The sequence below is a fragment of the Cervus canadensis genome, chromosome 16 (genome assembly GCF_019320065.1).
Source record: "Cervus canadensis isolate Bull #8, Minnesota chromosome 16, ASM1932006v1, whole genome shotgun sequence".
Lineage (NCBI taxonomy): Eukaryota > Metazoa > Chordata > Mammalia > Artiodactyla > Cervidae > Cervus > Cervus canadensis.
Window position 1 is genome coordinate 60,064,264 of NC_057401.1, and position 26,518 is coordinate 60,090,781.

General features: G+C 53.3%; 1 protein-coding gene across 2 annotated transcripts in view; it reads left to right on the forward strand.

Moving 5' to 3' along the window:
- The window catches only part of ADAMTS16 (ADAM metallopeptidase with thrombospondin type 1 motif 16), a 184,581-nt gene extending 158,374 nt beyond the window's left edge, over positions 1–26,207 (forward strand). For both annotated transcript variants that reach the window (XM_043488833.1, XM_043488834.1), the window contains exons 19-23: positions 12,788–12,989; positions 13,159–13,353; positions 17,724–17,948; positions 23,903–24,050; positions 25,123–26,207. In XM_043488833.1, coding sequence (XP_043344768.1) covers positions 12,788–12,989; positions 13,159–13,353; positions 17,724–17,948; positions 23,903–24,050; positions 25,123–25,238 — 886 coding nt within the window. In that variant the 3' untranslated portion in view covers positions 25,239–26,207. The remainder of the gene's footprint in view (positions 1–12,787; positions 12,990–13,158; positions 13,354–17,723; positions 17,949–23,902; positions 24,051–25,122) is intronic.
- Positions 26,208–26,518: the final 311 nt, after the last annotated feature.

Genomic DNA, 26,518 nt, shown 5'->3' on the forward strand with positions numbered 1-26,518 from the left:
CCGAGAGCGCGGCTCTCCCCAGTTCCCTCCCTCCCTGCTGCTTCCCGGCTGTGTGACCTTGACTGTCCAGAGCCTGAGGGGCTGCATACAGGCTCCGCCCCTTCCGGGCCTCGGTTTCCTCGTCTGTAAAATGAGAATTCTGCGGACAGCTCCCTGGGCTTGTTAGACGGATGGGGCTGTGAGGGGATTAATCCACACAAGCATTTAGGAGAGCACAGGGCACAAAGCGGGCAACATGGAAGCATAGGAAGGGAGCCAGGGGGCGCCCTGCCTGCAGGCTGGACCCTGGGCTCGAACCCTGGCCCACACCACTGGTGGGGCTTTCCCGAGCTCACCCCGTCCTGCAGGAGCCGGAATGAGGACCAGCCCCCAGCTCGCGGGACGGCAGGACAGTCAGGAGCTCTCAGCTGTCCGGGCTCTCAGAGGCCAGCCTGGCCGTCCCTTCAAGGAGCCCACGATCTGCCCCCTGGCCCCTGTACTGAAGCCACATGCTTTGCGTTTGATTCCCTGTCTTATTTGCAGCTCTTTTTGCTAGAACTTCAAGATCTGTTGTGTGCAGCTGGCTGTTCTTGTCACTGTTGTGTTGTTGACATCGGTCCTCCACGATGAGGCAGTGTGTCCACCCACTCCACCCAGGAATCTGCTTTGGCTGCACTCAGGCTGCATCTAAACCCTGACACAGTTACCTCATAAAGCCATCCCAGTTGCTGTACAGACACCCAGCGCTTCCTGGTGTCTGCAGCTGTGTTCGGTCCTCATCTTACTAAGTGGAACGGATACGTCTGGGGCTGGCACACTGTGGCCCTGGGGCCACGTGAAGCCCACCTCCTGATTCTGTGAATAAAGTTTTATTGGGACACTCCCTGCCCGTCCTCTTACGTCCAGCATCTGGCTGCTTTCTCCCCGCCTCAGTGAGGTGGAGGACTTGCAATTGTGTGGCCACCAGTCTAAAATACCTACTGTCTACTACTATCTGGCCCTTAGGGAAATGTTTGCCAACTCCTGGGCTAGATTAAAGCTTTTTTTCAGCAAAAAGAGTATCTGAATAGAAAATGTCATCTCTATTATCTGCAACACTCTTTCAGGGAAAAATAAGCCTTCATGTTATTGCAGCAGCATAATACATGCATGCATGCTAAGTCGCTTCAGTCGTGCCTGACTCTTTGCAACCCCATGGACTGCAGCACGCCAGGCCTCCCTGTCCATCACCAACTCCCAGAGTTTACTCAAACTCATATCCATTGAGTCGGTGATGCCATCCAACCATCTCATCCTCTGTTGTCCCCTTCTCCTCCCGCCTTCAATCTTTCCCAGCATCAGGGTCTTTTCCAATGAGTCAGTTCTTCACATCAGGTGGCCAAAGTATTGGAGTTTCAGCTTCAGCATCAGTCCTTCCAATGAACATTCAAGACTGATTTCCTTTCTTCTCCTTTTACCTTTATTCTTTCCTAGCATCAGGTTCTTTTCCAGGGTTTGTTTGTTTTTGGTGTTTTTTTTTGGATGATTATTGCTTTACAATGTTGCACTGGTTTCAAGACGGAACTAAACCTTCACAGTGTAGAATCAGACCACCATGTTCCTTCGCAAACAACTATTTATGTTTTTCCTTGCTCTGTTCTCAGGTGAGAAGCACCTGGACAGATGGGAAAATCTGCACAGGGCCTTTCCTGTGTCTCTAGTCCAGCTGAGTATAGTTGAGATAGTTTCCATTTTTCCTTTCTCCAGATGTAAATAAATATATTAGGTTACCATTGTTTTCCATATTCCCTCATTCTTCCCCCAGCACCATTTTTAGAACTTAGCTCTAACGTTTCTCAATAATTCTTTTCTGAGTGGAGAATCACATACTTTCAGCAGCATGATCTCTTGAGTACATGATCTTTACCCATAATTAGAAAATCACTTAGAAGTAATGCAACAAAATTAATGGGCATGTCTTTGTGGGTTTTTTTTTTTCACTTTTTAAAAATTCATATCTACTAGTATGTCCTTATCAGCTTCTCATTGACTGTCAAAAAGTACATATGAAATACAGTTGATGCAGTAAGGAAATGTTTCTTTCCTTCTTTGCTTGTATGTTGAATAGATAGGCTGTATTTATAGAGCCAGCTGGACTGTATGTGAATGACCTCACCTACCAGGTGAGGAGAGGGAAGGTGGAGGGTGGAGTGGAGGAGTTACCCTGCATTAAGATGGAGCTTAGTACTCTGCACCTTGTACCCTGCATCTAGTACTGGGAGCCTAGTACTCTAACCTAGCACTCTGCACCTAGTACTCTACACCTAGTACTGGGCGCCTAGTATTCTGCATCTAGTATCCTGTGCCTAGTACTCTACACCTTGTATCCTGCACCTAGTACTCTGCACCTTGTACGCTACACCTTGCACTCTGCACCTAGTACTTTGCCGAATCTTAAGTATCTGAGGAGGAAGGCAAAGAGCCCAGTGATGCGGCAGGGTCATCTGGGTGGTGAGCCATGTATCCCAGGAAACAGAACTGGAAAGGTAGGTAGTGAAGGGGCCCATTCATACTAGCACTGAAACTAACTTCCTGGTAGCAGGCTGGAGGCTGGCTTTTATCACACCAAACCCAGGAGCAAGGAGGCCAATGCAGAGGCAATTCAAATGAGAAATGACAAAGATCACCAGGCCAGGTTCTCAGAGAGATGGAACCAGTAGGGGGTGTGTGTGTGCGTGTGTGTGTATGTGTGTATGTGTAGAGATTTTAAGAAATTGACCCATGTAATTGTGGAGGCTGGCAGGCCCAAAATCTGGAGACCCAGGGAAGGGTCAGTGCCATGGTTCAAGTTCAAAGATTGTCTCCTGGTAGAATATTCTCTTCTTCGGGGGAACCTCAGTATTTTTCTATTAAGGACTTCAACTGATTGAGTGAGGCCCACCCACATTATGGGGGACGATCTACTTCACTCAGAACCTCCTGAGTTAAATGCTAACCTCATCTGAAAAAAAAAAAAAAAAAACACCTCCCCAGTAACACCTGGAATTATATTTGAGCAAATATCTGGGTACCATGACCCAGTCAAGTTGACACATAAAATGAACCACCGTAGACCTGGATTTGGTCAGAGGGGCTTCCCATGTGGTGCTAGTGGTGAAGAACCCACCTGCCAATGCAGGAGATGTAAGAGACATAGGTTCGATTCCTGGGTCAGGAAGATCCCCTGGAGAAGGAAATGGCTACCCAGTCCAGTATTCTTGCCTGGAGAATCCCATGGACAGAGGAGCCTAGCTGACTACAGTCCATGGGGTCACAAAGAGTCGGACATGACTAAAGCGATTTAGCACAAACGCACGCACAATCAAGAAGGAGCAGCTTTGCTGGGGAATCGGAAAATAGAATCAATGACTGGGGGAGACATGGGAAGAGCTAGAGGACAGAAGCCAGGAGGGGTTCCACCCCCTGAAGTGGGCATGCAGGGCAGAGGGGGCACAGTGGGGAAGTTGGCTCTGAGTTCCCATCACACCCCAGGTGGGAGTGTCCTGTGGTGGAGATGCAGAGGGCTCTGCAGGTGAGACGCTTCCTGGGGGGAGTCAGGGTTCTCATCAGACAGGGTGAGAGTGGCCCACATTTAGTCCACTGATGAAAATGGTAAATAAGGGAAGCTCTTCTAAAAATACATAGGTACACATATGCCTTGAATCTGTATTTTCACTTAAAATATGGAAATGTTCATCCATTTACTAACTCCTTCAGTTATAGCCAAAGCTTATTTGGGTAGGAATCTGCCTATTAAAGGTCTAAGTTGATTATTTGCATAAAATATGCCCCTATGATGTGCTGTTTAAGTTTTCTGAAGGAAAAAACTTGAAGCCTGTCCCACTCACCCGGGTGCAAAACCATCTTAAATCTTTCACGGTTTCTCCAGGCTTTATTTTTCTCTGAGCCACACCTAGGCTGAGAGCAGTTCCATTTAATGACGGGTCTCTACTGAGTCATTCCAAAGATCAGCTCAGTGTTCATAGAGACAAGCTTCTCCTTCTCCAAGCTCGTGTTTCATCCAGCGACACCAAGCCTCATTATATCACATAATTCCGGTTCCAAGTTCAGCTGGCAGAGGCAGCCCTGAGGGCGGGCTCCGCTGGCTCCCGTGTGGCCCGGTGTCCCCGGGTGTCAGGGAAGGGTGCTGACAGCCTGGGGCACGGCCGGCCCTTCACCCCACCCAGCGCTCAGCGTGGCGTAGGCAGCGGCCCGGCCGTCTTGCCAAGGCAGAAAAGACGTCCAAGAATCTGACGGGTCAGTTCAGCATAGAGCAGGGAGCTGCTCCCGAGGCTGGAAATGAATCAGTGAGAGGGAGGCGCCCATCCAGAGGGCGTCTTGTGTTCAGAGAAGAACAGAACTGACGGCCAGCGTCCCCAGGACAGATGCTGATGGAGGAGGCGCCCACTGTTCTGTCCTCTTAGGGGAAGACTTTGAAGGAGTCTCATGTCAGAAGTTATATTGGTCTTGCCCAGTAGAAAGCCAGCTGTCTACTGAGGGGGCAGGGTGGTAGAAAATGGGTATTTATGACCTAAATAGTGTCCCCAGCTATGAATACACCTAACGTCACAAGCTTCCATCCTGTCAGACACAGACTGGCCCTTGCCATGTATCTCTCAGTTCAGTTCAGTCGCTCAGTCGTGTCCAACTCTGCGACCCCATGAACCGCAGCACGCCAGGCCTCCCTGTCCATCACTAACTCCCAGAGTTTACTCAAACTCATGCCCATTGAGTCAGTGATGCCATCCAGCCATCTCATCCTCTGTCATCCCCTCCTTCTCCTCCTGCCCTCACTCTTTCCCAGCATCAGGGTCTTTTCCAATGAGTCAGCTCTTCACATCAGGTGGCCAAAGTATTGGAGTTTCAGCTTCAACATAGTCCTTCCAATGAACACCCAGGACTGAGCTCCTTTAGGATGTACTGCTTGGATCTCCTTGCAGTCAAGGGACTCTCAAGAGTCTTCTCCAACACCACAGTTCAAAAGCATCAATTCTTCGGTGGTCAACTTTCCTTATAGTTCAACTCTCACATCCATACATGACTGCTGGAAAAACCATACCCTTAACTAGATGGACCTCTGTTGGCAAAGTAATGTCTCTGCTTTTTAATATGCTGTCTAGGTTGGTCATAGCTTTTCTTCCAAGGAGCAAGCATCCTTTAATTTTATAGATGCAGTCACCATCTGCAGTGATTTTGGAGCCCAGGAAAATAAAGCCTTTCTCTGTTTCCACTGTTTTCCCATTTATTTGCCATAAAGTGATAGGACCGGATGCCATGATCTTAGTTTTCTGAATGTTGAGTATCTCTACAAGGATTAAATCATGTACTGCTACACTACTGACTTTCAACACCCCTGGAAAGGAGTTTGGTGTGTTAGTCACTCAGTCATGTCCCATTCTTTGTAACCCCGTGGACTGTAGCCCACCAGGCTCCTCTGTCCATGGGGATTCTCCAGGCTAGAATACTGGAGTGGGCTACCATTCCCTTCTCCAGGGGATCTTCCTGACCCAGGGATAGAGCCCACGTCTCCCTCCTTTACTATCTGAGCCACCAGGGAAGCCGCAAGGAGTTCAGGGTGGAGAGCAGAAATGAGGCGCCCTGTGCTCGGGGAAACGCTGGAGGCAGGTCTTCAGAGAGTTAGATACTTTCAGCAGCCAGTTTTGTGAGCCAGATTTTTGTATCTCCCCGTATCTAGAAAAGCACCAAAATCCTTCATGGTGACAACTGCTTCTCGTGATTAGCAAAAGCTTCATGAGACTAGCAGAAACATTCTGGAGAAATATGTGCTGAACTGCATGAACTCGTCCTTCACCAAAATCACAGGTGTACTGACCTTCCTGCCTGCCCCAACCACCCACCCCCCAACCTCTCTGGAGCGATTTCTCGGACCAATTGAGGTGCTGTCTCCTCAGTTCACACGTTGTGCATTTTAAAGTGGACAGTGCCTAAGAGAAGTGTGCATTTCCATGGGGCCTCCCAGCTGTCAGGTTGGGCTGTTTGGGAGGATCGGAAGCGTGTCAGCACTGGGCATGTCTGTCTTTACTTCTCTCAGCGCTTCATTTTGAGGTCAGAAGGGCCGCACAGGAGCAGCTCTGTTCCAACCCAGCTGCTCTGACCCTTTGGGTCTGAGAAGTCTATCTTCCAGAAGGAGCCCAAGCCCGCATGACATGCCAGCCCCCCAGGGGCTCGGTCGCTGAGTCTGGGGCCAGATGCCAGCTCCAGAGAAGAGTGTTTACAGGCGGGGCTGCTCCTTGAAGCTGGGGTGGCCGGGGCATGGGAGCTGCCAGGCGATGGGGTTCCCTGGGTGGGCTTTTCTGATTTCCTGTGATGGGGAGTGAGGGTCGATGGCCTCCTGGAGAGGAACCTGCTCACCAGGCTTTGCCCCTGATGTTTTATTGGCACCTCTGAGTTCTCAAAATCATTAAAAATAGCATCAGGACCACTTTAATACAAGTGGGAGCGAGGGCAGTTACCACCTGCAGGAGCCAGAGCCCTGAACTGCCCTAATGGGCAGATATCCTGTTCCTTGGTCATCCCCAGGGCTTTTACAAAGCCCTCCTTCCCTGGACTGGGAAGGAAGGCTTTGCAAAAATTCAGATTTCTGACTCTCCACCACAGATTTGTGATTCCTGCAGAGCAGAGGAGAGACCAGGTACGTGTGGATGGTTGAAAGCCCTGCCAGGCAGCTGTGGTTTAGAAAACACTGTCACAGCACCAGGCTGAGTCACAGTCCTCTCAGCCCCTTGGGGTCACCCTGGGGCACAAGGATTGGGGCGCAAACCCTGTGAGCGTGGAGGGAGGTGCCGCTGACAAGTCATTACTTAGTTTCGGTTGCAATTGGGTGTAGGCTGCTCACTGGGCTACCTGTATGTAGTTACCACCCCAGTTTTGTTTTGTTTCTTTCTCTTTTTACTCCATAGCAGAGGTGTTTGTGACACAGAACTGGCTCTATGGTTGGGTGCTGAGTGGGGTGAAGAGGAGTGGGAGGGGGCTGCCTTCCCCACGTGGGCATCTCACGATGGGAAGATGCTCACTCTTCCCAGAAGAGCAAGGATGAGTTGGAGGGCAGCGCTGGGGGAGTCCTAAGCTGCATCCTGTTTGCGTTATCCACTCCCTCCATGACCCTTTGCTTCTTGAGCTGCCATTTCCCCATCCGTAAGATACAGCTGGAAAAGCAGACCATTTCTGAAACCCTTCCCAACTCTTAACACCCAGCCTCTTTCTTCCAGTTTCTCGTGGAAACTGGCTGGAGGGGGCAGCCCTGCAAAGAAGCAGCCCTTCACTGTCACTCGGAATCTAAGTATTTCCCTCCCACCTTTTATGAGCTGGGGTTTCTCATTTGAGTTAATGGGATGCACACACCCTCTGTGGTCTGCAGAGAAAAAACCTCCAGATGAAGGGTTTTTGCTGAAACAGGGAATTATCAAGGCTGTCTGGAACAGCGAGGTAGGTTTCTTTGGCCTGTGCGTCCCTCGTAATTCCATTTCCCATGCCTCCCCCATGTAAATGAAGCTCTGTAGATCTTACTGATTCTTCTTAAGATAACATTTGATGACAGGGGAGTGAGACAGGAAAGTTCAGTAAAAATAGCACATCAATCCCTGAATAATAAAAATCTCCGTATCTTTGGCTTCTCACAGTCCGTAAAATTAACACCCACTGAACCTCCTTTATGGGGAGGTTTTGAGGTCCTGCAGTTTGGCTCCATGTGAGTCAGCAAAGAAATGCTGCCTTTAACGATGAAAAAATTCAGTCCTGTGCATGACTCATTATAAATCTCTCCTTCACTTTCACATCGAACAAAGGAGTTTGCCTTTTGAGACTGAACAAAATGAAGTCACTGTTCAGCTGCCAGCTTCCCAGAGCCTGGCTTCTTGATCCAGGTGCCCAGTTTCCTGAAGTCTGGCCCCCATCCTTGCCAGCCAGTCATCAGTAACGGACTTTCAGTTCTGGGGCAACCATGGAGGCCTTTCCCCAGCATTGCTTCTGGAAGAATGCATCCAGCAGACAGCCAGTCTAGCACATCCCTGCCAACACATGGTGGAAGACGTGCGTGTGTGTTTGGCGTGTTGCTGTCACTTCTAATGTACTTACCGCTGCACTTCAGGAGGACTTGCTCCAGGCATCAGGGCACGCGTGCAGAGTGCAAGCTGTGTGTCCAACAGCGCTGGCCTCTGACACCGCTCACTTGCACAATTGGTTACCGAGATCATTGGCCCTTTCAGCACTGGACTTCTGCCTTGGAACTGGCCTGGAATATAGCTGGCACCCTCTGATATTGAAACATCCTCTGACAGAGACCAGTAATTCCCTACTCAGCAGATGGGCCAGGCCAGAGAACAGCCCATGTGTGGCCAGCTGCCAGATGGGCTCAGGAATCAGCTTCTCTCCCTCTTCATCACCCCAAGTCCTCTGATCTCAGCTACTGAGCTTTCAGCTCCCAGTCTGTCTGCTCTCTTTAAGTTAACGTGTTCGAGGACATTCTCTTCCTGTGGCTAACGCAGATTTTTCAAACTGGGGTCTGTTTGTTGTAGATGCGCATTGTTACCTTGAAAGCAGTGGCGTATTTCCCGCCATATCAGTCAACAAGGGTGTCATCATCATCAGCGATGGCAGCCCTCCAGTGTGAGCCGGGGAGTCCGAAGGGCGCTCAGCAAGGAGAATCCCTGTGATCTAGCAGCCGTCAGACAGTGGCTACTCCCCACAGTGAGTTCCAGGGGAGTTCAGGATGTGAAAACACGGGTAACTGGCCCCAATAGCATATGAAAGGAACAATTTAATGAGCCCAGACTCTTGCTCCTTCGCATATATAGAAAAGCACTAAATTCCTTAACTTGAGATATCTGGTTTTCTTCAACAATATTCTTTTGATGTTCAGACTACCTGCCCTTTGTTGCAAAACTTCTGTGTAACCTAACGCCTTACCTCAGGGTTCCTTGAGATTCTGCCTCCTGGACTTAGGTCTTAAAAACTCCCACTGAATGAAACGTAACTCTCAGCTTTTTAGGTTGGGAATGTTTTTTAAGTCGACAAGTTCGCGTAGATGAAAAGCATGGTAAACCTCAAATCAGCTGCTCGTGTGACGTGGCTGTAATTTCCTATGAAAACAAGATCCTTCTGTCTTCAAAACCCACACAATGCCCACTGGGCCACAATGGCAGCTATCACAGTCCCAGGCCACTGAGTGTGGGGCGTGTGAACGTCCATGTCTGTAGTCACAGAGGATTTTAAAGATCGTGTCACAAAGTAAAAGCGGGCCATGTGACTGACAGCATCCTTCCCGAAGGAAGTGAGGGACACCAGTTGTGAAAGTCCTGACCGCCGCGGGGGACACTTTGTAGCTGGAGCTGTGTTCGCATGCTCTCCTCCGCCCTGTCCCGCTTACACCTCCCTGGAGCTAAATCCAGCTGAGACCACGGCCTTCTCTAGGTTCACTCTGGGAACCGGGTTCTGACACTCCGTGTGCTTATTGAGTTATGAAAGGCCACTCCACCGACGAGCAGGACTTACTCCTGAAAAGGGGATAGGCAGGTGCTTCGTCTCAAAACTTTGATGGGAGCAGGAAGAGACACTGAAACCCAGTTGTAAAACGAAGTTAGCGGTTTCTGACGCTGACTCTGTGACCGCCCTGAGCTGACCATATACGTGGGGCTCAGCGTGAGCCACAGGTCTGGTCCCCGTCAAGGGTGACCTCTGAGTCTGAAAGGCGGTCGCAGCCCTGAGTCTGCCTGGGGAGCGCTTCACGACAGCGTACTGCACTAAACCAAATACTCTTGTTGAGAATTTGCATTTTCAAATACCCTTGTTGCATTTTCAGAGGAAATATTAAATAACCAAAACCAAAATGTTGCTATTTTTTAATGGGAAGGCAAAAGTCATTTTATGAGAAGCAGCTCCTGACTGTTGACAATTAGTGATATTGAATACGGAGCAGATGGTGCCAGGGAACCTGCCCAAACAGTTGAGTAACTACTGTAAGCTCCACCACTTGTGCAGACAGCTCTGAGAGCTGCAGGGTGAGTCCTGCCGGGTGACCCCTCGGCTGGGGGCAGCACCGTGGGGGCCGGGTGGCCGAGTGCTCCAGGCCCTGCCTGGGACGCCCGACCGACGTGAGCCATACCAGCCGCCTGCTCTGTTCCAGCTGGCGGACTTGAAAACCCAGACCACAGCAGGACAGGTATGGCCGCTCGTCAGCTGCCCGACATGCCTCGTTCTGCTCGATGGACCCTCAGACACCAGCATAGAAGCTTGCTGCTGCACTTTGACTCTTTCCTGAGCTGCAGTCAGGACACTTCCCTGGAGCTCTGCCTGTGAAACAAAGCAGGCACTTGGCATCTCCAGATGCCATGAGAACGATTTTTGCACAGGACCATTTATTAATGGTATGCAGCTAAGAGGAGGTCAGAGCACAGACCAACCCCACGGGAACAGCTTAAGATGGTGGAGACCGAGGACTTAACACAGGCAGGTGAAAAGCCTGGGAGCAGCCAAGACACCTCCGCAGCCCCGGGGTTGACCAGTTAGAGTTTATGAGGCTGCGGGATTGAGAGGCAAACGTTAAGAAGTGGGAGGAAACTTAAAAAAACAGAAAAGCAATGGACAGCCTCCAGATGCAGAATCAATGCAGTCAGGAGCCCAAAGCCCGGGTTTCGGACACAATCGAGCGACTAAACAACAACAATCTTGTTAACACTGAAAAGTGGAAGCATTTCTGAAGTTGATATGGAACATTTCTTACAAACCTGACATAGTTTATTACTATATGCATAAAACTTTTCATTACAGTTTTTAAATAATTTTCTTAGAAAGATAATAGAGTCTGTTCATGAGAAATACTTTGGTATAATCTAGCTCAAAGCTTCTACAAACAAAGCTAAGTAAACATATCATGGTTCTGTTGACTAAAAAAAATACAGGCACAACCTGAAAGTAGAGAGTTATTTAGCGGGAATGTTAAGGATTCGAAGCTCGGGAGATGGTATCTCAGTGACCCTGAGAAAACTGCTCCAAGGGGGCGGGAGGGGGAGTCAGGCTATACACCAGTTTGCAACAAGGAGGGCAGGCAGTCTGAACATCAAAGATTATTAAGTAAGGAAAATCAGATACCAAGTTAAGGAATTTAGCGTTCTTCTATGCTTGGGAAGATGCGAGAGTCTGGAATCATTGAAGTCATTCCTGTCATATGCATCTCGGCTATCTGGGGCCAGCACCTTGCATATTTAAGGAGACATTTTTCTCTCTCTTGAATTCCCTCAGGGCCTTCTGGCTCACACTGGAGGGCTGGAACTGCTGATGACTCTGACAACCTTAAGTTCCTCGTGTAGGCAGTGGGGCCGCTGGTCAGCCTCGCTCGGAAATTCACGTGGGAGGGCCGGAATCACGGACAGCTGTGGCATCCTTGCTTACCGACACGGCAGGCGCCATCCCATGTCACAGTGCAGCTCAGCCCGGGTGCCCCAGTGCCAGTGCTGCCCCGTCCCGGCTGGGGTCGCTCCCTCCTCCCGATCCAGCAAGTGTCATCCGTTCCCCTCTCCTCCCTCCAACGCCTCCTTCGTCCTTAGAACTTACACAGAAGCCCAAAGACAGGCTCGACCATGATTTGGGTCACAGACCCCTTTGAGAACTTGAGGACTCATGCTGGTGGTTTTGTTCAGCAATTTGGGGGGGCTTGGACCCCTAGGATCAGTACTATTTCAGGGTGTCTGTGGCCACAAAACAAAAACCCCCAAATATAACAAAGTCTTTAGATCCAACAGCTTAATTGCAAGAAGGGCAGAGAACAGAGAGCCTTCTAAGTGATACCACAGAGATGTAGCTTTAGAAGTCCTGTAATCAGCAAAAAAAAAAAAAAAAAAAAAAAAGGGAAGCTGTAGAGATGTAGTAAGGTGAGCCATCTTCCTGTCATTCTGTAACAGAGAAAATGAAATGAAATTTCAGAGAACCTATGGACTAAAACAAAAAGACACATCAACCAATTAAATGCAGGAACTTTATTTGGATTCTGACTCCAACAAGCAGATTAAATTTTGAGAAAGTACTAGTCACTCAGTCATGTCCAGCTCTTTGTGACCCCGTGGACTGTGGCCCACCAGGCTCCTCTGTCCATGGATTCCCCAGGCAAGAACACTGGAGCGGGTTGCCGTTTCCTGCTCCAGGGGATCTTCCCGACCCAGGGATTGAACCCACGTCTCCTGTGTCTCCTGCATTGCAGGCAGGTCCTTTACCTGCTGAGCCATCAGGGGAGCTGAATTTTGAAAGGGACAATGTAACTGGAAATGGAACATTGAATATTTAATGATGTTAAGGGATTATTGTTAAAATTTTCAAATGCCACAGTATAATTAGGCTGAAAAACCTAAGACTCCTTATCTTTTAGAGGTGTATATTGAAATGTTAGTATGTCTAGAATTTGCTTCAAAATGCTATAGGGATCAGGGACATAAACTGATCATCTTTGAGACTGGGTGGAGAGGGACACAGAGGGCCTTTATTTTTGTATATGTTTGAAATTTTCCTTTTAGGAAAAGGTTGGGGGCGGGGGGGGGGGGGCGGGGGGGCAGACGCACTGCGCTGAGGGGAGTTATTTCCAAGCACAAGAGAACCTGACAGCCAGGGGAGGGGAGGCCTGACGTCAGGAACACTAATCAGGAAGTTAGAAGGGGCAGGGGCCCTGGGCGACCGCAGGCGGGACTGAAAAGGATTGCGCGTGGAGACAGTAGGTGGGAAGGTATGCCGGCTGACGCCCCGCCCCCGGCCCCGCCCCTCACCGTGGGGTCCCCTGTCCCCTCAGCTGGTCCCTGGGGAACTGGAGCGCCTGCAGCCGCACGTGCGGAGGGGGCACGCAGAGCCGGGCAGTGCACTGCACGCGGCGCGCGCACTACAAATCGGAGCGGGTGCCCGCCAGCCTGTGTCCACAGCCTGTCCCCGCGAGCCGACAGGCCTGCCAGCCTCAGAGCTGCCCCCCGGCGTGGAGCACCGGGCCCTGGGCGGAGGTAAGTGGGGTGGGGGGCTGGCATGGGGTGGGTGAATGGGGTCCCTCCTGTGCAGTGAGGGGTGTGGGGGCAGCTGGAGTCTCCCCCAGCCTCGGGGCTCAGGGCTGGAGCCCCAGCTCCGTCCCAGCCCCCCTCGAGGGAGCTGACACTCTGCTCTCCCTGCGCGCAGTGCTCGCGAACCTGCGGGAAGGGCTGGCGGAAGAGGTCCGTGACCTGTAAGAGCACCAACCCCTCTGCCAGGGCGCAGCTGCTGCCGGATGCCGTCTGCACCGCGGAGCCCAAGCCCAGGACTCACGAGGCCTGTCTGCTCAGGCGCTGCCACAAGCACAAGAAACTGCAGTGGCTCGTGTCCGCCTGGTCCCAGGTGGGTGTGCCAGGGCCCAGGTGGGGGCGCCTTCCCAGGGGGGTGTGCCAGGGCCCAGGTGGGGGCACCTCCCCAGGGGGGTGTGCCAGGGCCCAGGTGGGGGCACCTTCCCAGGGGGGTGTGCCGGGTCCCAGGTGGGTGTGCCAGGGCCCAGGTGGGGGCACCTTCCCAGGGGGGTGTGCCGGGTCCCAGGTGGGTGTGCCAGGGCCCAGGTGGGGGCACTTTCCCAGGGGGGTCACTGGCCCCAGGTGGGGGCACCTTCCCAGGGGGTGTGCCAGGTCCCAGGTGGGTGCACGTTCCCAGGGGGGTCATTGGCCCCAGGTAGGTGTGCTGAGTCCCAAGTAGATGCATGGGTCCCAGGTAGGTGCATCTAGTCTCAGGTAGGGCCCTGGTCCCAGGTGGACACACCACCCCAGATGGTGTGCCAGGTTCCACGTAGGTGCACTGGCTCCAGGTAGGGGCACCTTCCCAGGTGGGTGTCCCAGGTCCCAAGTAGACGCATTGGCTCAAGGTAGGTGCACCTAGCCCCAGGTAGACGCATTGGTCCCAGGTAGGTAGGCGTGACGGGTCCAGGTGGAACTGGGTCTACCACCTTCCGCCTAGGGGCCACCCCTCCTTGCTGGGTTCCTCTGCTTCCACGCCTTTCCTCTAAATCTCCGGTCCCACTGCCCCTGGTATTCAGCCCCATGCCCAGCCTCCACTCCTTGCATGTCCTCTGGCTTGTGTATCACATCCGTGGAGCACCCCACCCAGGTCACCCACACAATCATCCCTCCCTCGGTGTGGAGTGGATGCGTGGGCGAACAGTTGCCGACCGGGGTGGGGAGTGTTCTTCCCGCTGACTGTGGGGTGGGGGACCCACCTCACCCTGAGCAGCTGCAGCCATTTCCCAGGACGTGCCTAGGTGGTGGGGCAGGGGGGTGACTGCAGGAGCAGACAGCGTGTCCTGAGACGCATGCATGTACGGGGCCCACACAGCTGGTTTCCATAGGAACTGGGGAATGAAGGCCCCTTGATCCCTGGACCTCAGGGACAGACTCGAGGTCTCATCCCCACCCGGGCCGCCAGTGGCGTCCGGTCCAGGGGGCAGGAATGACTCTATAAAGTGATGGCGTGCCAGGCAGGACATTTATCCCAAATGAGACAGCACTTGTCTGCCCCTGAAAAATAAAAACAGCATCACTACTGCGTGAAGCCTGCTGCTGCTAAGGAAGAACTCCTGGAACCAGGGGCATCAGCGTCTAGATGACTGAATCACTCAGTCATTAGGGGACATTTGATTTTATTTATATCTCTGGAGGCTGAGTCCTTAGGAAGGAAGCAACCTGGTCTGCCTAGAAAGGGCTTCCCAGGTGGCACGGTGGTAAAGAACCCAGCTGCGATGCAGGAGACCGGGTTTGATCCCTGGGTCGGGAAGATCCCCTGGCAAAGGGCATGGCAACCCACTCCAGTATTCTTGCCTGGAGAATCCCATGGACAGAGGAGCCTGGTGGGCTATAGTCCATGGGGTCACCAAGGGTCAGACAGGACTGAGCGGCTAACACACACGGTGTCTGGAAGGTGTCCAGGTAGAAATCCCTTGTCCTGACTATCTGACACATCCGGGCGTGCGCGCACACACCCCAGAGCTGCTCTCAGGCTTGGCCCCAGCGAGCCCCCGAGAAGAGCCCTCCAGCTCCGTTCTGGGAGCAGGACCCGCCAGGCACACCCCAAAGCCAGGCCTGAGCCTGAGTGCGAGGCCGGAACGCTGGGCACCCAGCCTCCGCTATGGATGGGACCTGCAGACATGCCAGCCTGGGGCAGCAATGCCAGCCCCCGGGACCTGCCCTGTGACCCCCGAGCCTGTGCAGCTCTGCCCGGCCTTCTGCGTCAACCCCGTGTGTCCCGAAGCTGCAGCCGCGCCCGGCCACAGGTCGGCCCAGGGCCCCGCTGTCCGTGTGAGAGGGTGCGGCTGCAGCGACAGCTCGGCTCAGAGCACGTCTGGTGGGAACGAATGAGCCTGCGGTGCTCTGTTCAGGGCAGCACTCGGCTTCCCGGGGACGATGGAAGCCCTGGGTCTGCCCTGCCTGCCCTGGTGCTAGGCCAGCATCACGCTGCTGTTGGGTGTGTCAATGTGAGGAGCTCTGCGGTTTACCTGACATCCTAGTGCATTAGGTTCCAGTGCATTCTGGTATCGGTTACAGCCCAGCGTCTTCACTTCCCAGTGAAGCAATAGCTCCGAAATTACTCCCTTCGTGGTTTGTGATTTCCCTGCCCCAACTTATGTGTATAGTGCTAGACCTCAAGATCTTCTTTTTTTATTGCAGATACTGTTAACACCATTTTAAAATGCCAAGGTCCCATAAATTTCACTGACTGTTTGTTGTTCAGTCGCTAGGTCGTATCCGACTCCTTGCAACCCCATAGACTGCAGTACACCAGGCTTCCCTGCACTTCACCATAACCCGAAGCCTGCTCAAACTCATGTCCATCGAATTGGTGATGCCATCCAACCATGTCGTCCCCTTAAATGTTCAGTTCAGTTCAGTCGCTCAGTCGTGTCCAACTCTTTGTGACCCCACAGACTGCAGCACACCAGGCCTCCCTGTCCATCACCAAGGCCTGGAGTTTACTCAAACTCATATCCATTGAGTCAGTGATGCCATCCAACCATCTCATCCTCTGTCATCCCCTTCTCTTCCCACCTTCAATCTTTTCCAGCATCAGGGTCTTTTCAAATGAGTCAGCTCTTCACATCAGGTGGCCAAAGTATTGGAGTTTCAACTTCAACATCAGTCCTTCTAATGAACATTCAGGACAGATTTCCTTTAGGATGATCTGGTTGGATCTCCTTGCAGTCCAAGGGACTCTCAAGAGTCTTCTCCAACATCACAGTTCAAAAGCATCAATTCGTTGGCACTCAGCTTTCTTTATAGTCCAACTCTCACATCTATACATGACTACTGGAAAAACCATAGCCTTGACTAGATGGACTTTGTTGACAAAGTAATGTCTCTGCTTTTTAATATGCTGTCTAGGTTGGTCATAACTTTTCTTCTAAGGAGTAAGCATCTTTTTATTTCATGGCTGCAGTCACCATCTGCAGTGATTTTTGAGCCCCCAACAAATCAAGTCTGCCACTGTTTCCACTGTTTCTCCATCTATTTGTCATGAAGTGATGGGACTGGATGCCATGATCTTTGTTTTCTGAATGTTGAGCTTTAAGCCAACTTTTTCACTCTCCTCTTTCACTTTCTTTAAGAGGCTCTTTAGTTCTTCTTCACTTTCTGCCATAAGGGTGGTGTCATCTGCAGATCTGAGGTGTTTTATATTTCTCCCGGCAATCCTGATTCCAGCTTGTGCGTCCTCCAGCCCAGCAGTTCTCATAATGTACTCTGCATATAAGTTAAATAAGCAGGGTGACAATATACAGCCTTGAGGTACTCCTTTTCCTATTTGGAACCAGTCTGTTGTTCCATGTCCAGTTCTAACTGTTGCTTCCTCACCTGCATACAGATTTCTCAAGAGGCAGGTCAGGTGGTCTGGTATTCCCATCTCTTTCAGAATTTTCCACAGTTTATTGTGATCCACATAGTCAATGGCTTTGGCATAGTAAATAAAGCAGAAATAGATGTTTTTCTGGAACTCTTGCTTTTTCAATGATCCAGCGAATGTTGGCAATTTGATCTCTAGTTCCTCTGCCTTTTCTAAAGCCAGCTTGAATATCTGGAAGTTCATGGCTCATGTATTGCTGAAGCCTGGCTTGGAGAATTTTGAGCATTACTTTGCTAGTGTGTGAGATAAGTGCAATTGTGCAGTAGTTTGAACATTCTTTGGCATTGCCCTTCTTAGGGATTCGAATGAAAACTGACCTTTTCCAGTCCCGTGCCCACTGCTGAGTTTTCCAAATTTGCTGACATATTGAATGCAGCACTTTCACAGCATCATCTTTTAGGATTTGAAGTAGCTCAGCTGGAATTCCATCACCTCCACTAGCTTTGTTCATAGTGATGCTTCGTAAGGCCCACTTGACTTCACATTCCAGGATGTCTGGCTCTAGGTGAGTGATCACACCATCGTGATTATGTGGGTTGTGAAGATCTTTTTTGTACAGTTCTTCTGTGTATTCTTTCCACCTCTTCTTAACATCTTCTACTTCTGTTAGGTCCATGCCACTCTGTCCTTTATTGAGCCCCTCTTTGCATGAATGTTCCCCTGGTATCTCTAGTTTTCATGAAGAGGCCTCTCGTCTTCCTCACTCTGTTGTTTTCCTATCAGTGTTCAGGCTGACGTAATCAGGAGGCATCTCCACTCAATGATTTTGCAAGAGAGGTAGCCACCACGAGGGGAGACGTGCCTTTCACACACGTCCTTGGTTGTCTTCCTTCCAGTGCTCTGTTACCTGTGAAAGAGGAACCCAGAAAAGGTTCTTAAAGTGCGCTGAGAAGCACGTGTCTGGGAAGTACCGCGAGCTGGCCTCCAGGAAGTGCCTGCACCTGCCGCGGCCTCAGCTGGAGCTGCAGCGCGCCTGCGCCCCGTTCCCCTGCCCCAAGCGCCCCGCGTTCGCCGCTGCAGGACCCCCGCGGGCCGGCTGGTTTGCCTCGCCCTGGTCTCAGGTAGGGATGAAGGGGGCGGGCGGAGCCCCTCCTCGGTGTTGCTGGCTGCCTTGGGGGGAAGGTTTCTGCCGGAGTGTGGCCCCCAGGCCCATGGAGCCAGCTTCAGGCCCTTCCCTCCAGAGCCCGTGTGGTGTTGGGTTTCTGGGGGTTGGGGTTGTGAGGGGGCCTCCAGAGGGTGATCTCCACATGGTACTCGACCTTTTAGGGCACTTGTGATTGTTCTAGGGCTTCCCGGGTGGTGTTAGTGGTGAAGAACCAGCCTGCCGGTGCAGGAGATGGAGGATTTGTAGGCTCGATCTCTGGACTCGGAGGACCCCCTGGAGAAGGAAATGGCAACCCACTCCAGTGTTCTTGCCTGGAGAATCCCACGGACAGAGGAGCCTGGCGGGCTACAGTCCACGGGGTCGCAAGAGTCAGACACGGCTGAGCGCACGGCACAGCGTGGCTGTTCTAAACCTGCACCCTGTGGAGGGTGAGAAGATTTAATGGTTTGGGTAAAAGCTGGGCTGAACTCCCCAGAGGTGAGTATGGGTGAGGAAGAAATACGAGATCTGGAAGAAACAGGTGATTGTAAGTCTGTTCGGGGTCAAAGGCAAAGCCGAGCAAATAAGAATGGGGGTTGAGCCCCCAGAATGGCTGTGACCTGCCTGGTCCCTGGGCTCGGCCAGCCCAGGCCGAGAGGGGCTGTGGGATCTGTCCCGGGATCTCCGTGTCCCCGGCTCCCTCCTCCTCCTCCGCCCCCGGCGGCTGTAAGGGAAGATTTCTGCACTCAACTACTGTTGACCCAGCCTCCTCCCGGCCCTGCTTCCGGCTTTGGGCTCCTCGAAGCCCTCTCTGCCTGTCCTGTTGCCGTCTGTGTGGGCAAGGGCAGCATAGGAGCAACTCAGAGCCCAGTGTCTTCATAGGCACTTGGGTCTGGATGGTCAGTTTTTAAGAAGCAAACCGCCATTTCCCTGGTGGTCCAGTGGTTAGGACTTGGCCTTCCAATGCAGGAGGTGCGGGTTCAATCCCTGGAGCGAAGATCTCACATGCCTCACGGCCAAAACAACAAAACATAAAGCAGAAGCAATATTGTAATAAACTCAGTAGGGACTTTAGAAATGGTCCACATCAAGAAAACAGAGAAAGCAAGTGAGCACGATAGCGGGGATGGCCACGAACTTCTGTGCTCCCATCTTGCCCAGCTCTCTTAACTGTATCAGGTAGCACTGGCTCCAGGACCTCCGAGGTGGAGTCCTATCAAGTATATGGGATCCACAGGGCACCAGGCCCCCAGGACGCCGCCATCGCAGAAGCTCTCTCGGGGCCAGCAAGCGGGATCTTCCTTGATTCCAGAGGCTGACCCCGGGGACCACAGGCGGATGTCTGCTCCCCATCACTTTCAAAGGAATTTTCAAGAGTCTTCGTCTCTCTCCAAATCACTTCCCAGGCACTCTGTGCCTGGTGCCATAGGAATGACCCGACCGGCTACAGATGGCTGTCTTCCCTGCCCAAGTTGTTGACTGCCCTCCCGGGAAGCATGTCCCGCATCCTTGGGCTTCCCAGGCGCCCTGTGCTGAAAAGGAAGCAAGGATAGAAAGCAGACTCCAGAGTGGAGAGTCGTGCCTCCTGTCCCAGAATCGTGCAATGTCCGTCCTGCGGCCTCGTCAGAAGTCAAGGCTGCCCCCGCTGACATGAGCTGCCTGAAAGCGGATACAGTCGATACACAGCCATCCAGACTGGCCGTTCTGGGGCGAGTGTCGGGCTGTTTTACGGTGTAGTCTCCACATTGACACGTGTGTGCATTCACATACACGCATGCATGTTTTATACATACAGTCCCCGGCATCTACCAAGGCGCATACTCCGTACTGAGTGTTTAGGGAGTGGAATTTCAGGTGAAAAGCAAATCCGCGTGTGCCTGGGGCGGCCAGGTCTGGTCCTTGTCTGGAGAACTTTCCGCTCCAGCACGGACTTCACCTTTGTCTGGGGATGGTGGTGTCACCGCCGTCGGGATTGTGCGCCCTGTTGCCAGACCCTGTAGAGCAGCAGCATCTTTAACCCCCCAAAGGCTGTTCTTGCTTGCCACCCACTCTGCACACTGCTCTCTAGTTGTGTTTTTACCTTTGGTTCTGCTTACCTTCAAATCTGGGGCTTCCCAGGTGGTGCTAGTGGTAAAGAACCCACCTGCCAATGCAGGAGACATAGGAAACACGGGTTCAGTCCCTGGGTGGGAAGATCCTCTGGAGAGAGGCCATGGCAGCCTGCTCCAGTATTCTTGCCTGGAGAATCCCCACGGACAGAGGAGCCTGCCGGGCTGAGGTCCATGGAGTGGCAAAGAGTCGAACACAACTGAAGTGACTTAGCACGCACATCTTCAAATCTGATGTCGCTTTTTCATTTAGAAATACACAAACTCCTCCCCAAATGGTATTAGAAATTGTTTCATTTAAAATACTAGACCACAGGACATTTGGACCGTATCCTTTTCAAGCCTTTCCTGTTTTAAGTAGGTCAAAAGTATCTCCGGCCACACAATTTTCCCTTTAATTGTCCTCTGAGTGCGCAGGCTTTCCGGCAAGCGGAAGGGACGGGCGAGCCAAGAGGCTGCATCGAGTGGCTCCTGGGGCAGGTGCTTCGCGCTCTGTCCCTTGAGAACGTGGCTCAGAGACAAGGCCTGGTGGTTCCCCAAGACCGTCATCCCTCTGTCCACTGGGAGGGGAGACTGAAGCTCCTGAGAGTGAATCCGGCCAGCATTTACCCTACTCTGCTCAACCGGGAGGCCTCAGGCAAATTTAGAAAAAGAAAAACAAAGTTTGCCGTTGTCTAATTTAAACCCAAACCCAGAATCTAAAGATACTCTGGCATGCTTTGCACCAGCCTAAAACATCCAGCCTGTCTAATAAATCATTTTCATCGTACGTTGCTTGAAGATCTTATCCGGGGTGACTCATCTGCTATGTTCCATGATGTCAGGCAGGAATGACGCTAAGGCCGCGTTTGCCATGAGCTCTTGGGCCCGAGGCTCTGCGCCCTCCAGCCGTGGGAAATCTTGGGGTGGAAAGGTGTCCTGCGCCTGGATGGGCTCTGTCCCCAGACAGGTTATTCCTGCAACTGCGGGAAGACGGATAAGTCTGTAATCAGATGAGGACGGTTTCTGTTGGCCTCAGTGGCCCGGCTTGGTGAGGCCTCACCCAGCAGCCCTGACTTCACTCACTTGGGTCCCTGGGGCTTCGCATCCAGTGGGTCACACGCTCTCCAGAGAGGCAGTCTCTGCTCTGCAACCACCCACCCTGGGGGCTGGAGGGAGCCCCTCGCCCCTCAGCAGACAGACACAGAATTTCCTGCCCCCCCCCCACCACAGCGTACAGGGGCATCCACGTTTTCTCTGAGGCCGGAACAGGGACAATGAAATGCTGAAAGATGGGAGGTGATCAGGGTGGGGTGGCCGGGGAAGGTCCATGGACTGAGAGATGCCAGTGGCCGATAGGGCCCCGCTCCACGCTGCGTGTGTAACCGTGGGTTCCATGTGGACGCCGAGCCAGGGCCTGGGGAAGGCAGGGGTGCCGACGGGCTCCCAGCCGCCGCCGGGGCCGCCAGACCAGAAACCGCGCTTGGAGGGGTGACTTCGGAAAGTGCCCCGGGGAAGGGGAGGGCTTGTGTTCACCGTTTAGCGTCTGGAGCCTGGACCTGGGCCCAGGAAGGGGAGGACAGTGATCCCCGTCTGTGCATCAAAGAACCGATGACAGAAAGAATCAAGCCGCTCGGCGCCAAGGGACACAAAATGCTGGTCAGATCCCCTGGTTTCTTTGTTTTTAATTTTTTTTATCAAAGTAAATCAGCTGATTTACAATGTCAATCTTTGCTGTCCAGCATAGTGACTAGGTTACATGCATATATATATATATCCTTTCTTATTTTATTTTCCATTATGGCTTATCAGGGGCTTCCCTGGTGGCTCAGATGGTAAAGAATCCGCCTACAATGCAGAGGACCTGGGTTCCATCCCCGGGTCAGGAAGATCCCCTGGAGAAGGGAATGGCAACCCACTCCAGTATCCCTGCCTGGAGCATCCCATGGACAGAGCCTGGCGGGCTACAGTCCATGGGGTTGCAAAGAATCAGACACGACTGAGTGACTAAGCATGCAAGCGTGGTTCACCACAGGATATTCAATATGGTTCCCTGTGCTACACAGCAGGATCTTGATGGGACATATCTTTAGCAAGAGTTGATTCTTGAACTGATTTTGTTCTGTGGTACAAGTAACATCTGCGTGTATCATATCTGTTTATATCTGAACCCAAGTTGTGGGCACAGAGGTTGATAATAACTATATTTACAGAAAACAGTTTTTGCAATTAAAACTCACGTTTTAACATGGAAAATAAAAAGGCGAGTAGCAGTCTGCCCCTGCCGATGGTGATGCAAGAAATTCAACTCAGAGGCAGAGAGGTTCAACCTCGTCTCCCCGAGTGAGTTCCCAGCCCGGGACGGGGCCTGAGGGAGCGCCTGGGACCCGAGTCAGAGGCCCCCGAGGCCTGGAGCACGGTTCTGCTGGAAAGCTCAGAGATGACACAGTCCGTGGAAGACAGCTGTCTCAACCCAGGGCAGGCCTGACGACGGGTCACGAGTCTGCCCGCGGCACTGTCTCCTCCTGGCTGCTGGTGTCCTGCCTTGAACGGAGCCCTGACGGCGTTCGCCAATGTTGGCTTTGAAGAGCAGGGCTCAGCCTCGCGTGGTGGGTTCCAAACCCACACGCTCACCAGCAAAAAGCCCTGGGTTTTCTCTCTCCAGCAGCCCAGACGTCCTTTCCCGAAAGAGGGAAAAAAGAAGAAAGAAGGATTCCTTCAGCTTATGAGCTCTGGGGACTCCCTGTTTCCAGCTTCTCTCCTCTGTCGAGGGGCAGACCAAGATGTTCTACTGACCCCATCACTGCGTCTCCCTCCCAAGGGGTCTAAAAGCCACCTCCCGGGGCCCTGTCTGCAGCGGGTCCTCAGAGTCTGGCCATGAGCGGTTTCGGCCGTGGAAGACCAGCCCCGGGCCGCTGCTCCAGGGGGATCCTGGCATTGGTCTTGTCCGTACATCTTGGCGGCAGCCTGAGTTATGTGTGTGTGTCTCCAAATCAGTAGAGCTTTATCCTCACGTGTTAACGTGACTGTTTAACGCAGCCCACCGCACACCAGAATCTCCAGATCTTTCTCTGCCCCCATCTTTCTGCAGGGGCTCCTCTCCCACCTAACAGCTTTCTTGAATACGCAGCCTTGTGTGAGCAATGCCATGAGCCAGACAGAACTCGGTCTAGACTGTGAGCCGCTTTCTTTCTGGGCGGATTCATGGCTGCAGGTTCGGGGCCCTTCCGTCTCCGATCGCTCACATCTCTCCAGGTTTCTTGCCAGCAGTGGGTCTCCAGGGGACCCACTGCCGTGGTCTCTGGGGTATGTGCCCGGCTGGCCAGTGAGGACCAGCCTGACGGAGCTGCCTCTCCCTGGCTCCGCTGCACTCTGAGCCTCGGAGTGTGGGGCCCCAGCGTAGGAACACTGCACTCCGGGGAGGGGGCGGCCACACCCAGGCATCTGGAGTCCCTGCAAAACTTGGGGTCGGGAGAGATGAGAGTCATCGCGCCTCTGTGGGGGGACTGGCTTGTCAAGCTTTTCCGAGTCAGGAGCACCAGAAAGGCTGGCTTGTGAGGGCATCTCGTGACAGACCCGCAGCCTGTATCCCCAGATATGTGCCGCTTTTTGTATGTCCATCGAGCCCTTGATGACTCAAGAATATTCAGACTCCTGGGCCCGTCTTCCCAGTGTCCATACCTGGGAAATATGCAGCTTGTGTTTAGCCCCCCACCCCGGTCGAGAGAGAGAGAGAGAGAGAGAGAGACCGCCTTGAGGAGCCTGGGAGGAGGGGACTGCCCATAGGAAGGGGTGGCTGGATGGCCGGGTGGCCCAGCGTGACGGCAGCTCGTGTCTCCCGCAGTGCACGGCTACCTGCGGGGGCGGCGTGCAGACGCGGTCCGTGCAGTGCCTGGCGGGGGGCCGGCCTGCCGTGGGCTGCTCCGTGCTGCAGAAGCCCGCCGTCTCCCAGGCCTGCAACACCCACTTCTGCGCCATCGCAGAGAAGAAAGGTGAGTGTCGGAGCACCCCTCCCCCCGCCCCGAGGTTTGACCTTGGCCATTTGGGTGGGGCTGTTGGGTTTCTGGAGTGGTTGCTAAGAGGGCTGAGCAACTGGGGGTCCCCGCGGGTTAGAGGGTCTTGTGTCCACTCCGCCTGTTCTCTCTCCACCTCCACCAGTTTTCCCCACGAAGAGGCCCATGGAGCAGACCGCTCACTGCTCACGCCTTCCTCCCCAGAAACGACACAGGCGGCTGTGAGAGCCATTTGGCTTTCAGCAAGCACAATTGCCTCTTGTGTTTCTGTGCTGCTGTCTGCATTCAGGGAAGGCCGTTTTGAGTAAAGGAGCCTTATGCCCCCAAGTGAAACGAGACCCCAGCATATTCCGTTGTTGTTGATGTTCAGTCGCCAAGTCGCGTCCCACTCTTCTGCAACCCCGTGGACTGCAGCGTGCTAGGCTCCTCTGTCGTGGGATTTCCTTCAGTTCAGTTCAGTCGCTCAGTCGTGTCTGACTCTTTGTGACCCCATGAACCGCAGCACGCCAGGCCTCCCCGTCCATCACCAACTCCCGGGGTTTACTCGAACTCATGCCCATCGAGTCAGTGATGCCATCCAGACATCTCATCCTCTGTCGTCCCCTTCTCCTCCTGCTGCTCCTTGGCTGCTCAGTAAACTTGATCCCTGTGCACACACCCAGAGTGCCTTGGGGATTTGCAGCACCGTGCCCTGTCTGTCTGTCTATCTGTCTGTCTGTCGAGGTTTCTGGAGGAGAAAATGGGGCTGGAGGAGAGTGAGTGGTCTGCTTCAATCAGGGACCGGACAACCGGAGTCCAGTCCACAGAAGACCCGTTGTCTCGGGTGGCCAAGTGGCTCCATGGGGGTGTTTAGCACGAAAAGCAGAAAATGCCAGCTTTGCAGGAACCTATCAAGAAAGGTCTTGTGAAAACAGCACGACCCGCGTGGTCCGTGTGACCTGCAGTGCTGCCCTCCCTGCGGAGCAGCTGCAGAGCGACGGCAGGCTTGCCTTGATTTCCCGGGGTTTCCGCGGGTGGCGGCTGGTGACTGACGCAGGCTGCTGGCTTTCAGGCGCCTCCTGCGGGGACCGCTTCCGCTGGTGCGCCCTGGTGCCCCGGCCCGGCGTGTGCGGCCACCACTTCTACGGCCGGCAGTGCTGCAAGACCTGCGCCGCGTCCAACCTGTGAGCCGGCGGGTGCGGGTCCGTCTCCAGCACCAGCTGGCCGTGTGGTCTCTCCACCGGCAGGCATCCCAGGAAGATGGAAGCTGGGAGAAGAAAAACCCATGTGGAGCTCCTGGACCGGACTGCATGTGTGCCTGTGTGTGCGTGCGCGCGTGCGTGTGTGTGCATGCACGTGTGTGTGTGTGTTCACCCCTGGACACACAGGCACACACTTGGTGGGGAGGAGGCGTGGAGTCAGGACAGAGTCAGGACAACCTGCTCGCCCTGAACCGCCGAGCTCTGGCAAAGCAGGCCGGCCTGGAATGAGAAAGAGGGCCGGCCCAGCTGCCACCTAGAGACCACCGCTTCTGGAGGCGGGGTCAGCCCCTCCGGGCTGCGTCCCCAGGCCGGTGTCCGCCCCAGCGGCGGTTTCTCTACACAGGGACCCCGGGGGCCCCGGCCGGGTGAGCTGGTCTCCATCCTGATGAGGTGCCTGGCCTCTGGAAATGGGAAAGGAAATCCCCACCATGGTGCTTCTGTCCCTTTCAGACCCGTTGGAAGGAGGAGAGAATTCTCACACGTTGCCTTTTTTCTCTTTCTCAGTTATTTACAAGTGAGTGTTCCTATTTAAACGCATCCCTGAATGCTTTTCTCTTTCAAGTGGCAGAATGACAGGCTGGGCCCTAATTAGAGACTCCACGGGGTTTACACCAAGCGCTGTGGGCCGTGATTGGCCCACTTGGGTTTGCTTTTATGTGCTGCAGGGTTTTCAATTTTTTTTTTCCTGTAAATTTTGGTTGTTTTCGTAACATCCATTCAGAAGGGAGGCCAAGGATTTCCAGGTGACAAGCTACACAGCAGGGGCGCCTCCAACCTCCCCTCCCCCCCCACCCCGGATTTCAACCCTTTTCTGCGGTGTGGTCTCCATTCCAAAGGGCGCCTGGATATTTATATTTGCTGAAGTTTTATAATAAATTTTATATTGTGCAGCGTGCTTCTGAACAGCTGTGATTCTTTGTGAGGTTTACTCGGAAATGCGGGGGACAGGCACAGAACCGGGAACCTGGCCTCAGAGAGGCAGAAATGGGGCTCAGAATCTGGTAGAAAGTGCTAGCACCAGTCTGAGGAGACCGTGCCCCGAGTGAGGCGGCTGAAGGGAGGGCGGCTGGTGACTGGGGATGGAGGCGGTCAGTGCCAGGGGGCAGGGCCACAGGGGCTCCCTGCCCAGGGACCAGGTTTTCTGCAGCTGCACCCGCAATCTGCAAGGGGAGGTGCAGCCCCCCTAGAGACGCCACAATCAGTTAA